We start from the raw sequence: 16471 nt of genomic DNA, 5'->3' as shown, positions 1-16471 counted from the left end.
TGCATATAATTCACATCCTAAAATTAAACATGGAAATACGAATATGTGGTTCCATTATTAGATCGTTAAGCATTCTCTTATTAATGGGGTATAAAATATCTCTCTAAATTATTTGTGCCCTAAAATTAAAGATTTATGGGAATGGGATGATGAAAGAAGAAATATATTTTTCTATATGTAACCAAAAAAAAAAGTCGTGAAAAAAATATTTTGAGACAAAAAATTATTAAAATTCTTATAGGAATTAAAAATAAAATTAAAATATTTATAAGAATTAAAAATAAAATTAAAATATTTATAAGAATTAAAAATTTATTTAATCCTTTACAAAAATAGTTCAATTTTTTAAAATATATTTTACCTTTTTACCGTTGAAGTATCATATTTTATGTAATTTTGTTGGAAACCAATATTTTTGTCCGGAAAAGGTGATTTTGGCTTTAATTTGTTCTCTTCAAATTCAAAATTGCAGAAAAATTAGGCTTATAAATTACCATGATCAGAAGCAAAAGTATAGATTGGTACCAAAATCACAACAAAAATAGAAAATTATAGTTAGGATGAATTTTTGTTCTTATACTCCTTAATACTAATAAGGATAAGTAATTTCATTTTTTTTTCAAGTAGCCTAGTGGCTAAAAAATCTACCTTAAAAGTGAATAAGTTGAGTGTCCCGGGTTCGAATCCGGACTTCTACACATATAGTGCGATATTCCTATCAACTGAGCTAAGCTCACGGGACGGATAACTAATTTTGTTTTATATGACACAAACACAATGGTGTGTCTAATCTACGAATGAATGTGGGTCAGCAACAGAAGTGAAAACATGAAATGGGAAAGAATAGACCTGCCTATTATGTATAATCAAATCAGTTAATCACGTAAAGTAAAAACACACAGGGACAGAGTTGTAAATTGCAATTAATTGTAATCTATGATATATTAAAATATTTAAATTTTTTTTTTTGTCAAGAAATATTTAAAATTATTTATTAACTTTCAAATATGACACAAAATACCATTAAAAATGATGATGTGTCAAATTACTAAACAAGGGTAACATAAAAATTTTATATGTGTCTTTTTTTCTTATATAGTAGATAGATATATTTTTTTGAGTCAAATAATATGGAATTTTTAAAAATAATCATATATGTACATTTTTGTTGTGAAGTCTAGATAGCAACAATGAGTTAAATGTTCGGGACTTTAATTGTGTGTGTTAGATAAGAAAGGAAAGTTGAAAAAAAGAGAGTGAAATGAAATAATGTTAAAGAAAAAAAAGTAGATATAAAGTAAGTAGAAAGTGAGATGATTTTTGGGTTGTTTGTTTTAAGTGAAAGGAAGTAAATATATGTAAATGTTAGATGACAATAATACCCTAAAGTAAAAATAAAATGTGATTAAAGAAGAATTTTTTTTAAAAAAAATATACAGTTTCTTAAGTGCAGTATTTGTTGTTCCTCAATAAAAAACCAACACTTGTATAACTATTCCACATCATCTACTCTTACTCATAACTGCATTTTTTCTCTCTCTGTTCGTGCATTGTGTTCCTATTTTTTCTCTTCTTCTATAGTTTCCCGCAAAAAGTCTCTATGCTTCCCGCACATGTAACTATCGATTCCAACTCCTCTTGTTTTTCATGAACATCCTTCCATGTCCTCTCTCTCTAATTATTGGAGAGAGAGGATAAGTTTTTTTTATTGAAGAACAGTAAAAACTGCACTTAAGGAATTGTGTATAAGTTTTGTCCTTTTTAAAAAAAAGAGTGATAAGATTGTTGTAATTTTTAAACTTCTTATGGGGCCTTTGTCCCATCAATATATTTTCTTTCCTTCCCTTTTTTACGACTAACCAAACGGTGGAAAGAAGAACAATCCTCGTCAAGCTTTCTCTCCTTCTTCTTTCCTTCTAGTTTGCCCGAAACCAAACAGAGTGTAAATTCATTTAAAATTTTAACACATTAGATAAATTTAAGGGATACATTTGATGTTAAAAGTAATGGAGATGACATTTTTGAATAATGGAGATAAACTTAAGGACCAAAATATAACGTTTATTAATTAAGAGATAAATACGAAACATGAAAATTAGTTAAACGACAAAAACAATAATTAAACCTTAGATATATAAACGAGACATCTCCTTTATACGTAAAACATTTTCTTAATTTCTAATTGATATGAGACTAACTAATCGTACTTGAATTTCAACAATTTCTATCTCAAATGCGAGTCATCCACATCACTAGACTTTACATTAGGACCCACTCACCCTCTCACATCAAATTGAACACTAGACTTTACATTAGGACCCACTCACCCTCTCACATCAAATTGAACCATGAGTCTGATATCAAATTAGTTTTGAGAATGCTTGTTGAACTTCTTTTGATATACCGTAAGAGTCCCGGGTTGAATTTGTCGTCAAAAATAACAATGGACTAAACATTCGGACCTTAAAGGTGGAATGAGTAGCTCAACTAGTTAAATTGGTTGAGCTAAGGTTAAGGAGTAGGAGGTTTAGGATTCAAGTCCTGACAAATGAGAAAAAACTTATATAACATCGTAATACTAATAATTAACATTACTTATAAAATAAAATAAAAACATTTAGACCCTAAAAAATCTTAACATTATTATCTCTATAAAAAGTTAACTATATTATCATCTCTTTTATGTATCTAAGTAATTTTTTTTTGCCTTCAGGCTATAGTAGTGGTAAGTAGTAGAAAGAAAGAAGTAAAAACAGGGGGCCCTATCTATGTATCCATAGAATATGTGATGGGGGGGGGATATAGACACACTGATTTTGGGTAGTACACTACACTACTGGTAGGTCACGTGACCCAAATAATGGTTGATACTGACCTATGACAGAAGGAGGGTTGCTACACACAGGAAAGAAGAAGAAGCACGCATGCATCATTCTGATCAAAATCTTTGCCTCATCTTGTCTTACGTTTCTCCTGCACCAGACTGCTACACTTTACTTGCTTTCGTTTGTAAATATAAATAAACAAATAAATTGTCAAAAATAAAGTACTGTAAGAGTGGTCCTTGTATATAGATTTGATTGTAAAACGAATATTTGGTGTGTAACTACAAACTGCATTTTTATTTTTTACACCATTCACTTATATTTGGTTTGTAAATGCTTCGATTCCAAAAATGATGTTTTTTTTTTTGGGTCCCAATGTATCTTTTATATCTAAAAAAATATAATTTTGTTCTTGATAAAAATTCCGGGAGGAGGGGGGAAGAATCATACGGGGCCTAGTAGAGAGAACACATCTCCAAAAATAAATGATATTGTTTGATTAAGTAGACTATTTACCTAATCTATTTTATCATATTTTTCTACTAATATATAAATAAATATAAATATTAACATATAAGATATTGTTTGATTTCTCTGTGAACATAACTGAGTTAACAAAGACATTGCATATTATTGCAGATACCAAAGTTCGAATCTCGATACTCTCACTTATTCACATTGACAAAAAATATTGTTTGATTTGTCTCGATGAACATTTTCAAAAAATATAATTTTTAATAATAGATAACTAAAGATATTAATGATTGTGAGAATTTATCTGAAACTTTAATTGGTGCTGCAATATGCTTAATGTGGATCATACGTTTGCTCACGTGCTTACTTAGGAGAAACCTTATGCAAATTGGCTGAAGTGTAATGTTGATGAAGTTATTTTCATGACATAAGGGAAATTCGATATCGGTATATGCTTTCGTGATAACATGGGTTCCTTTGTGCAAGCATGTACTGTGATATATTGATATTTTCCTTTGTAGTTATTGCGGCTGAATGTGAAGCTACTGCGATGAAGCATGCTCTCGCGCTCGTTTTGTCTAATGGCTTTGAGAGGGTTATCTTCGAAAGGGACTGTCAACAAGTTGTGAATGTTTTGCGTATTGATTGTTTGTATTCAAAAGAGCTTGGTACTTTGCTTTCAACTTGTAGTTCCCTTCTGATTTCTAATGCTAATTACAATATAACTTATGTTAGGAGGCAAGTCAATAGAGTCACTCACAATCTTGATAAAACGTTTTTCTTCAGTCTAGCCCTAGTGTTTATCATTTTTATCCACCTAATTGTATCTCTTTTATTATATTGAATGAAATGTAATGAGTTCATTTTTCTTAAAAAAAAAACGTAAAATACTCAACTAGGTCATTTATTTTGGAACAAATAGATTATAATTTTTATTTTTTTTGGATTACAAAGTAATTTACTTAGCTCCTTCAACTTAACACATTATATAAATTTACCAATTTTTTTTTTGTCTATGAGTGCTTTAAAGATATGGACTAAAATTACATATAAGTAAATTATATTTTCAAAATATAAGTTTTTATTTTTGTAAATGTAATAATTACACTATTTTATTTATATAAAATTAATTTTTTTATTTCATAATCATGTCCTTTGAGCTTACGACACTCATTATTATTCTCTTTTACCAAAAATGAATTTATTTTTATTTTTTTTACTTTTCTTTCCTTCTATTTTCACTTCTACCCAAAAGTTTTACCCTTAAAATCTGCCTTTTTTCCTTCCCATATTCCCTTTTTACTTGCACTTTTTCCTTCCCATAATTTGATTTAAATACAGTATAAAATTAACTTCAGCTATGAGAGAAATATAAGCTAAAAAGTAAAATATTCATCACTTGTGTAATATAAGTTATACTAAAAGAAAATATTCATCACATTGAAATTTCAATGGATCATTAATGTCTTTTCTAATATAAATAAACAAAATATTCATCCTCTGTTTTGTTTTCGTATGTTCTTTGATTTAAAGTGACTAATTTTCATTTACAAATTTGAGTGAGTAAATTACACAACTCTTAAAATTTCAAGGGGTTTTATGAATTTCTAATTAGGTCTGTAATACAGCCACGTCGTATGATAATCTTTACACGGTCACATATTGCGGCCAATGTCTTATTCTCAAGTGTTGATTGATGATTTTTGTCACTTAGTTGTGGCATGTGTGACATTATCTAATACCAGATGATTTTCGTGCTCTTATACATAAGAGATCACACTGGTGTCGTAGTAGAATAACATTTTGTTGTAAAAGTCCAATTTTTTTTTCACCACCAGTTTAATCTGGTTTGGAGGTCAGTTCTGACATTAAGTGATTCCAGCCCCCTCCTGATCGCAGTTGCGGGGGATCAAACCGTGGTCCTCCCTACCAAGTTCAGCACTAATCACCACTGAACCAACTAACGATTGGTGGTAAAAATCCAACTTAAAAGAATTAAAAACCGTACATTATCGAATTTCAGATTTAAGTCGTGGCTAACTATAGTATGTTGCACTATTTTTATTTATTTTTGAATGGCATATGTTGCACAATGTAAAAGTGGTTTTAATTAATGAAAGTATCACCGTATTTATTAGTCAGATTTTACTTATCTTGCTGCTGAATTCTGAATTCCATGTCTCACTCCCATGAGAATCAAACAATTAATATATATATATAAAAAGTCTGGCCATAATTCACTTATTTAATAGTGAAACTTTCTATTCTAATTCTAATAGTAAAAATCAACTTATACCGATAAAAACACTAATTCACTTGTACACCATAACACTATAAGTTATTGCTTTTCTTTCATTCATCTATTAGCACAAGAACGTTTTTGTTGACCGTGGAAGCTCTCAGTCGTGCATGCAGTGTCAAAGCAATAAACTAGTTTTGTTCTTCCATACGACAAAAGGCCAATTTGAACGTGTTTCACGACTCATTTATCATCACTATTTTTTTGGGGTCAAAGATTCATTTCACATAATTAAGATTGTCTCCAATATAGACAGACACACGGACTCGAGACAGAACACTGTACTAGTATATCTGTATATGAAATGCATTGTACAAGCCAGAGTCTGAGTCAGTGATATCGGTGAAGAGTGTGGACCCACATAACAATGAACCTTGGAAACAACACAATCAACCATTCTTCCAAAATGAAAACAGACACAACAACAGTGTGAATGTAACAATTTGATTTTAGCAGAAGCAACAAAGGCAAGAGTTTACAAATTCAGTGTTCAGGTCTACCATCCAATCTATATTACATATATTCATAATCTTAAAAAATAAACAACTCAAAACCATGATTCTCTCACTCTAGCAAACTATGATATACACCATAATCATAAACAGCTGGTGTTGGTAATAAGGTATGCTCAAGATATTCTGAGCAGCAAGTGCACACTATTGGAACATATAAAAAAATAATAAACATGTCCCGTACTATGATTTGAAGAACGAGGCCACCAAGAAGAGTTCTAACTTCTAACAACCTTAACAAATTAATCATGATTGATATCCTTATAACGAATTCTATTTTTTTTACTGGCAATCAGCATTCTGACTGTAGAGCCGTGCGTTCAAATACTAAAAACACTTGCATCCAAGGAAGATACAAGTAAAGGATAGCCCAGCAGTCCAATTGTGGAATTGGTATATTTTCCTGTATTGGAATGAGATTGAGATCAAGTGAAATCGGGGATTCCACAGTAACTTTGGGTGCATTGAAATCATACTCCAAAAAGCTCTCATGATTTGACATTTTGAAGCTTTGCAGTAGATAGCTTCGTAATCATTCTGTCATGATTAAGCATGGCGCTAACACTTTCAATCACAAGAATGATCTGCCCAAACAAGAAGAAGCTTAAGTTTACAGGGTGACAACTTAATGAGTCATTTAATAGTGAAACAATTTGTCAGTTCCAAACCAATTGATTCAAAGTTTTAAGACAAGCATTTTACTAAGGCACTGAAGTTTTCCGCTAGAGAGATTAATTGGGATGCTTAACTACTTGTGTCAAACTAGGAGATTGTTCATAGAATAAAACAAGGTTCATAAGGTCCTTTGGCATAGCTATGTCATTTATGACCTGGAGACATTATGGGGAGGGTTTATTCCTACTAATATTTTCCAACCCTTTCATTGCACCTCCCTTTCCCCCCCTCAAGAGGCCCTACTAGAGGTATCCCCCTCAATTGTGTCCCGAAAGGCCAAACCTCGGCATTCACCCAAGAAAAGGTTCAAGAACTTGCATCACTCTTCAGCTCTCAAGTATCAATATAACAAATATAAAAGGAAAGGCAAATAATTTCAACTAGGTTCACATTTGCAAAAAATTATCTTAAAAATCACTACATGAATACACAGTTTATATGCTTCTCTGATCCAGATAAAATAAGTGAAGTGTGGGGTAGATATAGTTTGACCAGGCCTTCAATTTAAAAAGACCGGGGAAGAAAAAAGAGGCAGGAGTAAATATCAATGAGAAGAGGATAAAGCACCTGCAAGCAAGCATAACCAATTGCAGTAGCAAAGTAAAAGTTTGCATTGCCAGTACCCTGTCAAATTCATTACACAGTTAAGAAAATGAGGATAGCAAAATAATTAATCTATTTGCAAATGTAGATAAACCAAAACTCCATACCCTCCATATCCAAAGGTTGTGCATCACAGGGCTAAGAAGTGAAACTCCAACATAACCAGAAAACAGAAAGAATGAAAACTGCATATCTGAAAATCGAGAAAGTTGATTATCCAAGAAGAGATTATGCTCAATATAAAAGTTTGATAAGAAACCAAAGTTACCTTTGAGTTCATAAGCAAATAACCCCAGTAAACCCAAGTACAGAGCAGAATCACCAACCTAGTTAAAACGGAATACAAATAGTACAGGGATCAATAAGATTGCATGAGTATGCAAATTCACAACATGCCTCGTTATTAATAAGTTGTAGGTTGACAAATTTCAGTAATATTCAATCTTCTTTCAGAATTGTAGATCCACGTTTTCCACTTAGTTCTAGTTATGTACGAGCATGTGCAAAGTGTGCAGATGTTTTTATTTGTGCACTTTTTGGGACAAATAATCTTTACAATATCAAGGTTTGAACATGTAAAAGGATAACAACATCTTCCATTCTAAATTATAGGAATATATTCAGCAACACTCACTGAAACCTGCATGCATAACTTTAAATAACTAATTCCAGTTGAGGTAAACGTAGAAATTACTGGGTAAGTAAACAACTTACAGAAGGATAAGACTTCAACATGGAAGCAAGCACAATGTATACAAAAGCTAGAAAGCATGGCCGGTGATTAAGACGTAAGGCTAATGGCACTATCATCAATAGAATATTCCCATGGAATACTATAAGGAAGAAACTTCTGAAGAAGTCAAAAACTTCTGCAAAGAAGTACCTGTATGCATAAATATGAGACCTCAATAAGTGAGAACGTTTATAGGATTAAAACAATCCAGTCTAAGTAGTATTCATTCCTGAAAAACATACCAAAAAACTCCAATGTTCGGAGATAGATCTTGTATGGTAAGAATGAAGCCATAGGTTCTGCATAAACAAACAAACTGGATGTTTATTTACAGGATGTTGAAAAACTAGTAATTCTCACCAAGAAAGAATATTGAGACACTTGACAGTCTTCAATATAATATTTACAATAGAAAATAAAAGAAAGAACACATTTCAAAATCAAAGTTTTTCAACAGAGCATAATACATTAAAGTCATCAAATAAAATTCAGCCAGAAAAGTTACTTCTTTAAAATTAACGTTGAAAAACATGCATCAAATACTGAGTAATATGAAAAACACACGCATAGCATAAGCTATATAAACAATATACGCGTGCGTAATCTGGGAAATGGATGATCTGATTTCTCAAACTACATTTTATTTTTTACTTCACACTAACAGTAGTTTCAACTTTCAAGCATCGCATGAACAATGTACTTTGCTGAAGGGGAGCTATGTCATTGCTTATAATGCAACCTAATGCTATAAAATCCAGTCTAAGTAGTATTCGTTCCTGAAAAACAAGGTACGGCTGCTTTCGACCCTTTCCTCAACCCCACCATCACAGGAATTTTATAGCATCAGGTTGCATTATAAGCAACGACCTTAACGGTCTACAAAGCATTAAATTGTAGCAGCTACTATAATTAATAATGAGCTTTCAAACCGACCAAAAAGAAGTATCTGGACACATTACACAAACAAATATCCAGATATGTTGTCACTTGCAAAATTAATGCCAGAAACGAATAGTGGTCATAGTATTTAAACAAAACCTTTTGAACATCTCCTGTAGACCACCGTGCTGTTGGACATAGATGCCACAGAGGAATAAAACATAGGATGACCACAGCAAAGTCCAGAACAAAAAAAGCACAACTGGCCTCCAAGAGAATACACTCTGCATGCTTTTCTCGTTTATCAATTCATCTTCTAAACAGCTCTTATCACCTGTGGTGGAATTCTCAACTTCAAGATTTTTCCTTTGCCGGAATAATTTTCTAGGAGGAGCATCAGGACCATAACCAAATAACAATATTACCTGTAACATGAGATAATATATGTCTCTACAGATGTATAAAATGATAAATTAAGATTATGTTGCAGATGCTATATAATGGGTTTGAGCAACAACATACTGGGATAATAAGGATTGCAGGGTACAGAGACAAATGAGTAGCCATGACCCACCCAAACGCTGCCAGTGGAGCTAGTCCTGTTTCACATCATTACAGTTTCAACATTAAATGAAGTAATAGATGAAGATCAGAAACCAGATAATACAAGGCAATGCTACTATGTTCTATTGATGCATTTCGATCATTTATGATTTGCTCAACACCCACATTGTAATTTCTTTATTATGAGTTGATGAGGTTCTTACTAGCATTTTGAATATCTGATCTCTGCTTGCTAACTATGGCAATTAGCAACATTTTTCACTCAAGTGGATATCAACTTGATGAATAGTGATACTAGTAAATTCAAAAGTAATGATTACAAATTAAATCGTGCCCATGAAGCAGAGGAATAAATATGATAAAATGAAGTTAATAAGATGGGATATAGATGTAAGGTTTAAGTCCATAAGATAAACCAGTGGAATTCTTCTATAACACAGTCAACTAACTTAATGGAAAATGGGGTATTGGACATCAAATTTGAATCTGATGGAATGCTTTCGTATCAAATATACAGAAGAAACAATTGACTGATAATGAAACAAAAAAAAAAAAAATTGTTCTTCGGATTTGCCTTGTATACTTTGTCTCGGTACATTTCTCGTGTACATGGATTCAGAGCCCACTAGTAGACTATAGTCTTGTGTTTTATTTGTTTCATCTCAACAAAACAAAAACTCACATTTTTTTTTCTATGCAAAAGCAGCCTAAGACCAAAAACATTATCAGGTAAGAAAAAATAATGGAACAATAACCACTGGAAAATTTTGTTTACCAAATTCTAGTAGAATAAATGAAATATGAAAAACTTCAAAAACTAAAAATCACAGATTGTTAGCTGCTTACGTGCGCATGCTCCATAAAGGGTTAACAAAACCATCAAGTTTTCGATTGCAGAAGTGGATAGACCAACACATGCAACAATTGTAAAAGGATTCCACAAGTATACAAGAGCAGCAAAGTCCCCTGAAGGAAGAACATCTGAAAACAATAAAGATGTTATCAAAAAGGATAAAAAAGAATTCGCATAGAGCTTGAAAAAGATCCATAGCCTGACAAGGAACTTTTAACATGAAGTTATATGATTATGATCATAGCTTACCCTGCACAACAATAGTTGTAAATATCATGTTTTCTTATCGGCAACTTAATAACACACCTTTTCTGAAAATAGTGCTAATTAACCAAATCTTTCTTTTTGTGATCCAAGCACCACATCGGCGCATGTCTTATCATCTATTTCTTAACCGTTTTCTTAAAATTATGGACTAATCATTTGAATTAATAAATTATTAAGAATCTGAAGCTTAAAACCTAGACAATGACCAATGAAATGTTTCATAATACAATCTAACAATATTCATGCAAATACTCCATTGTCATGATTATCTCGTAATATGGTCAAGTGCAAAATAAAAAACGTACGTTGATGGTAAAATATATCTTTATCTGCAAATGACCTCAATACATAAATACATTTAAGTATTTACCAATCAACACTTAAAAACAGTAAACAAAAACAGGAAAAGCACAACCAACCGCAACATATAAATTTTTTTAAAAAAAAATATCAAACTTATAGCTTAAGCTAACAACCTGAATCCTCTGATAAGTGATGAAGGCCAACGAGTTGTAAACTTGAACTGTATGCAGCCTGAAGTTTTTTACCAGTAGCACAAATGAGCATTGCAGTGACAATATCTGCCATCACAAAAAGCAAACTATATCCAGAAATGAGTTGGTATTTGCTGCTTAACCAAGTAACTAAATGCATCAGGAGAATAAAAAGGGAAAAGAACTAATTACACAAGTTATGTCAGGAAAAAGAATAGAGACGAAGATCGACATCATTTCGATTATAGAAACAATGGCAATCGGGAAGATCGATCACATGTAAAGAATCTAAAGATCATTTGGTGACGGAGTATGCACAAATAAAAAGTGAAAAAGAGCAGTTGCAAATCACTCATTAACAGTGATAAATATAATTAACAAGCAATAAAGATCAAAAGATTCAAAACAAGTATGGTTCACCAGATTAGGAATTTAAAAACGCAGAGGGATACTAGTTACAGTTAAAAGGCAAAGAAAGTTACCTGCATAAAAGATGATCAGGTTGTCCTTCAATTCTGCATTGCCAACAAATTTTTTTAATATCATTACACCACACAAATTTCATGCTAAGTTTTATTGCATCATGCAGTGGTTACATAAAACAGTCAAAACATGTTCCAAATTGAAGTTAAGCAACAGAAGTAAAAACTGATGAAATTTATACCTTGTAACTGTGAGGGGTCCGAGAAGTGTCAACAACAAAGGAGAACCATGGTACATTGATCCTGGTCATACAAACAGCAGCATGCAATTTCTCAGAATTAACAAAATAAAAATGATAGAGAAGAGCTTAATTTGATGAATGGAGAAATGAGAAACCTGCATAGGGTGACATTGATGATTGCTTCAACCAGTAACCCTCAGCCACTGCCAAAAAAAGAAGAAGAATTGAAGTGGAGAAAAGTGTGTGTGGTACAAGTTAAGAAGTAATAAAGTTGAGTTGGTGAGAAAGGAAGCTTACGACGACGAATGCTAGTGAGAGGGGTAGAGACTTCTGGGCGAGAAGAGAGGTTGAGGTTTTTGGGGAAGTAAACGAGAATCAGTCTCAAAAGGACGGAACCAATTACCCAAGTCCAGAACCATTGAACCTTCTTGCTCTTCTTCATCATCACCGTTTTAGTTGAGATTTGCACCCTCCTCAGATCGGAACTTCCAAACTAAGCAAGCCCCTTTGCCGCCTACTGCGTAGTGGCGGAGCCAGGCCAAAAAGCTAGGGACGACCACGAAAATTAACTAAAATTTATAAGGCGAGTAAAACCTTAAGTTACAAACTAAAGTATGCAAATCATATTATATACAAAACAATGAAACATTTAAGTTGTAATAAACATAGAGTTGATCGTCAAAAAAATAAACTACATGACTTAAAAATCTTTTAAAGTAATGTTTTACTAGTTGAGTGACTTGACGACATCATTGATAGGAACTAATACTTGCACTGTTAAGTAATAACCTTGAAAGAAATAAGAAAGCTGACAAATAAGCCATATACACATAAGTGAAAACTGAGAAACATAAACTTAATGCATAAACTTAATTAATATCAAGCATGAAACAGAATATACTAAGACCAAACATGAAAAATCAAACCATCCTGCTAATTACATACCTCAGGCTCAATCCACAAATTCTCACATAAACTAGTAAAGAAACAAATAATCTTAACTCACAATAGTTTATGGCTTATTTATTAGTGTGTTGTAGATAGCTAAAAAAGATCAAAAAATGAAACAACCCTTAAGAACAGAAAATGCACAATTTTTGTCTATTATAAAGCAATTGATCATTGATTTCTCACAAAGATCCTACTAACTTCAACATCAAAATAAAAATCCTTAAGAACAAAGCTTCACCGGATTTAGAAATGTTGCAACAAGATCCTACTAACTTCAACGCCAAAATAAAAACCCTAAAATTAGAAGACATACCCAAAAACAAAAGCAAAACAACAGAGAGGAAGACTCAAAAATCGAAGGGGAGAAGGAATGAGGAACATGAGAGAGATGAACTTACAGAAAAGAGAGGAGAGTTCGTTCGATCGGAGCAGTTGCGCCAGCGGCGAGTGCAGCAGTGGCGGCGAGTGTCGACGCGAGAGAATCAGTGAAAGAATCGTTCGAATTCGTGGGTTGAGGATTGAGGATAATAGAGGAATTTTTCATTTAAGTGAAGGTCATTATGGTACTTTCAAATATACAATTTTTTCTAAATAAAGAACTAAGGCCTTTTTCTCTCGATTTGAAGACAAAATCGAGGAAATAATGTTGAGAAATCTCAACCCTCCGATTCATTCATTTAAATATCAATGGACATAATTTAAAACACACAAAGTCTTGTCTTTGTTTCATTAGAGCACCCACAATGGAGCTTCTAAAATTTGAGTACTTAATTGAGTTTTACGTGTACACATCACTTATTTATTATTTTTTTTAATAATAGTATCTAATAAGTACTCAATCCCTCAAACTCAGCACCTCTTAAAAAGTTCTAAATCAGTCTCACTAATAACTCTATATCTCATCAATAATACTACATTTTTATAAGTATGTCTCACAAAAATATATTATAATGAAGAGATAGAGAGTACATATTTGAGAAGCAATACCTATTAGGTACTCAATGGATTTTGCTCCAATGGTAGTACCTAATAAGTACCTAATAGGTACTACCATTGGAGATTGTCTTACATTGTGTTCTCTCTTCCAAGTTCCAATTCTTCCATCCTCTTCGACGATTTCCAACCCAGAAAATGTCAGTGATGCGGGGGCAGGTACTTCGGCAAAGAGGTCGTCGTGCATAGACTCCGATGAAGTGTGGTAACGACAATAGTAACGACGACGGTAAGGACGACAATGAAGGTAGCGACGACAGGGGTAACGACGGTGGCCGACAGTAATAATAAACCGACGGTATATAGTTTTTATTATAATAGAAGACTAATTATATTTGAGTCTCTTAACCATTTAGTCTTGGGTTCGATCTCTGGCCAATGTGTCTGAAGAATCACTTCTTTGGAGAGGTCAACCCCTTAAATGAATCTCAGTTATCTCGAGGGGATTAGTCTCGAGAGGATTAGTCTCTGCAATTGCGTCAAAATATTTCGAGGACCAAAATAAATCTTTACTCATCCCCATGAGCTTGTCTTAGTTGGTAAGGAACATCGCATTTTATATGCAGAGGTCAAGGTTTGAACCGCAGACACTTCACTTATCCACCTTAAGGGTGAAATGTCTAGTCACTAAGCCACCTGACAAAAAAAAATACTTCACTCAAAAAAATAAATAATGGATGGTCGTTGCCTTTCCCGGTTCATACAAGGCTCTGCATCAAAATATTTGTCTCGTGTGAGACTCTCCACATTAACTCAACAACATGATCGACTCTTTTTTTCTCACTCAATTGAACTAAGTTGTGATACCATTCTTAGAACTTGAGCCAAAAACATTGGGAGTAATCACATTAGAATGAGAGTAATCACATAAGTAGTTTAAACAACACATTTTCACTTCAAATTTTAAAACATTAACTATTTCACTAACATGTTACTTATAAACCTTCTCACTAACATGTTACTCAACATTTATTTTCCATGCAATATAACTTAACACATCTAACTTACACTCAACGCATCAAATGAATGTTCTTATATTTTACTAATATAACTACATTATGGTTTTAGGTTGGAGTTGGGGGTAGACGATAGTGAGTCATTGTTGAATTTTATTTGATGTATTGTAAGGGGTGGATTGGGGTGGTGTTCAGTGGCGATTCCAGTAATATTAGAGAGCCTAGGCAAAATTTTGGAGGGAATTTTATCAACCAAATTTCTAGATACAATAATATTTAAAAGACAAAGTTGTTTCTGCAATTCAAAAACATATTTAAATTACATTAGTACTTCTCTTTTTATGCAAAAGAAAATATTCTTCACAATATACACTTGTAGTATGCCTATTGTAAGGCTTGGTCAATTATGAAATCAACATAATATAATGTAATTTCCCCTAATGAAAGAAATCCATAACAAACAACTATGAGAAAGAAACTGATATCTGATCAACGAGACTACATTTCAAACTGAATACAAATATCACAAGACTATCTTATTCTTATTTAATATTGTGTATAAGAGAAAAATTAAGATCAAGAATACAAGGTTTGTCATCAGCTTATAAAAGAAAGAAAGTGCTTCATCAACAAAGGTGATTTTGATCCATCAAAGTGAACACAACACAAATGTCCACAATTAAACAAAGTTTTAGTTGCAGTTACGATGACAATAATATCACAAAGTAGAAAATCACCAAGTTAGTTTACAACAAGAGGCATCATGAAATCAAATAGTTTTTAGAACAAAAACCCTTCATTCTCACTATTTTAGAACAAAAACACTATTGCAGAACCAACCAAAACTACTTATTTATATAACCAAAACAGCTTATTTATATAATCACTTAACAATCAAAACAGCTTAATAAATTTAAAATTCAAAACAACACCAAATCATCAAACAAAGATTCTAGATTGAGAAGGTTAGGTTGTTAAAAATTAATTGCAGTATGTTAGTTTGCTTACCTGAAACGAGACGAAGAGAAAGAGTGAGTGCGGTGCGGTGTGGTGCGGCGCGGTGAGCTGAGCAGTGGTGCGGCTGCGGCGGAAGATTGAACGGCGTTACGGCGAGGTGAGGGAGAGAGATTGAGAGCAGTGAGAGAGGGATTGAGAGCGGCGGCCGGTGGCGGTGGGTGAGAGAGGAACAGCGATTTTGAGAGAGAGGGATCGAGAAAGAGAAAGCAAATTCTAACTCTTCCTTTTTCTGTTTTTGTTTTCATTTAAAAAAATAAAATAAATAAATAACTATAAGAAGGGCAGCCCAGGCACGTGCCAGGCATGCCCGGCGGTATACTCGCCGCTGGTGGTGTTTGTTGTACTTTTTGATTGGTTAAAGTGTTTTCATCACCTTGCCTTTCTTTGTTTGATTCGACAATTTCTTTTACTTCTTGTTTAGGAAATTATCTATTAATAAAATTTAGCCGATTAAAAAATAAAATAAAAAACTACTCTACTTAAAGCACCATACCATCTGTTTTAAATTTCTTGCAAAGTGATATTCTGATAGCACAATAAAAATAGACAATAGATATAAACTAACAATTTTAATATATTTGTCTTCAAAAAAAAAAAAAACAATTTTAATATATTTTAAATTTTATTTTGTACTTTATTAGTTTATTCTGTTGTTATACTTTCCCTCTACCCTTAGTTGGGATTTGATTACTACCGATAATATTTTTACTAA

At 32.6% G+C, this 16471-nt stretch overlaps 1 protein-coding gene across 8 annotated transcripts; it reads right to left on the bottom strand.

Moving 5' to 3' along the window:
* Nucleotides 1-6028: 6028 nt before the first annotated feature.
* LOC123887293 (phosphatidylinositol glycan anchor biosynthesis class U protein) lies at nt 6029-16155 on the bottom strand. Of its 8 annotated transcripts, none has more exons than XM_045936585.1 (16): nt 15751-16028; nt 13192-15037; nt 12140-12411; nt 11998-12045; nt 11843-11903; nt 11661-11693; nt 11161-11285; nt 10411-10545; nt 9523-9599; nt 9160-9425; nt 8364-8420; nt 8103-8271; nt 7657-7714; nt 7496-7581; nt 7353-7409; nt 6029-6694 (listed from the first exon to the last, which is right to left on the bottom strand). In XM_045936585.1, exons 3-16 carry the CDS (start codon nt 12285-12287, stop codon nt 6599-6601), a joined length of 1416 nt encoding a protein of 471 aa, XP_045792541.1. In that variant the 5' UTR covers nt 12288-12411; nt 13192-15037; nt 15751-16028; the 3' UTR covers nt 6029-6598. The 8 variants fall into 8 exon arrangements, with proteins under 8 accessions (XP_045792541.1, XP_045792540.1, XP_045792542.1 ...); XM_045936584.1 differs by having other exon boundaries at nt 12140-12388; XM_045936586.1 differs by lacking the exon at nt 13192-15037 and having other exon boundaries at nt 12140-12388; nt 15751-16155.
* Between the last annotated feature and the right edge of the window lie 316 nt (nt 16156-16471).

This window comes from Trifolium pratense, linkage group LG5, assembly GCF_020283565.1.
Source record: "Trifolium pratense cultivar HEN17-A07 linkage group LG5, ARS_RC_1.1, whole genome shotgun sequence".
Taxonomy (NCBI): Eukaryota; Viridiplantae; Streptophyta; class Magnoliopsida; order Fabales; family Fabaceae; genus Trifolium; species Trifolium pratense.
The sequence above is the reverse complement of the archived record's forward strand: the minus strand, read 5'-3'. Positions and strand labels throughout refer to the sequence as shown.

What these genes read in the sequence shown, in the direction of transcription:
- LOC123887293 (XM_045936582.1), bottom strand. Translation starts at nt 12,287, where the DNA reads ATGATGAAGAAGAGCAAGAAGGTTCAATGGTTCTGGACTTGGGTAATT. An exon ending in TCACTTATCAGAGGATTCAG is followed by an intron (nt 10,546 to 11,160) that starts GTTGTTAGCTTA and finishes TATTGTTTTCAG; the next exon opens with ATGTTCTTCCTTCAGGGGAC. An exon ending in CTACAGGAGATGTTCAAAAG is followed by an intron (nt 8,421 to 9,159) that starts GTTTTGTTTAAA and finishes TTGTTTATGCAG; the next exon opens with AACCTATGGCTTCATTCTTA.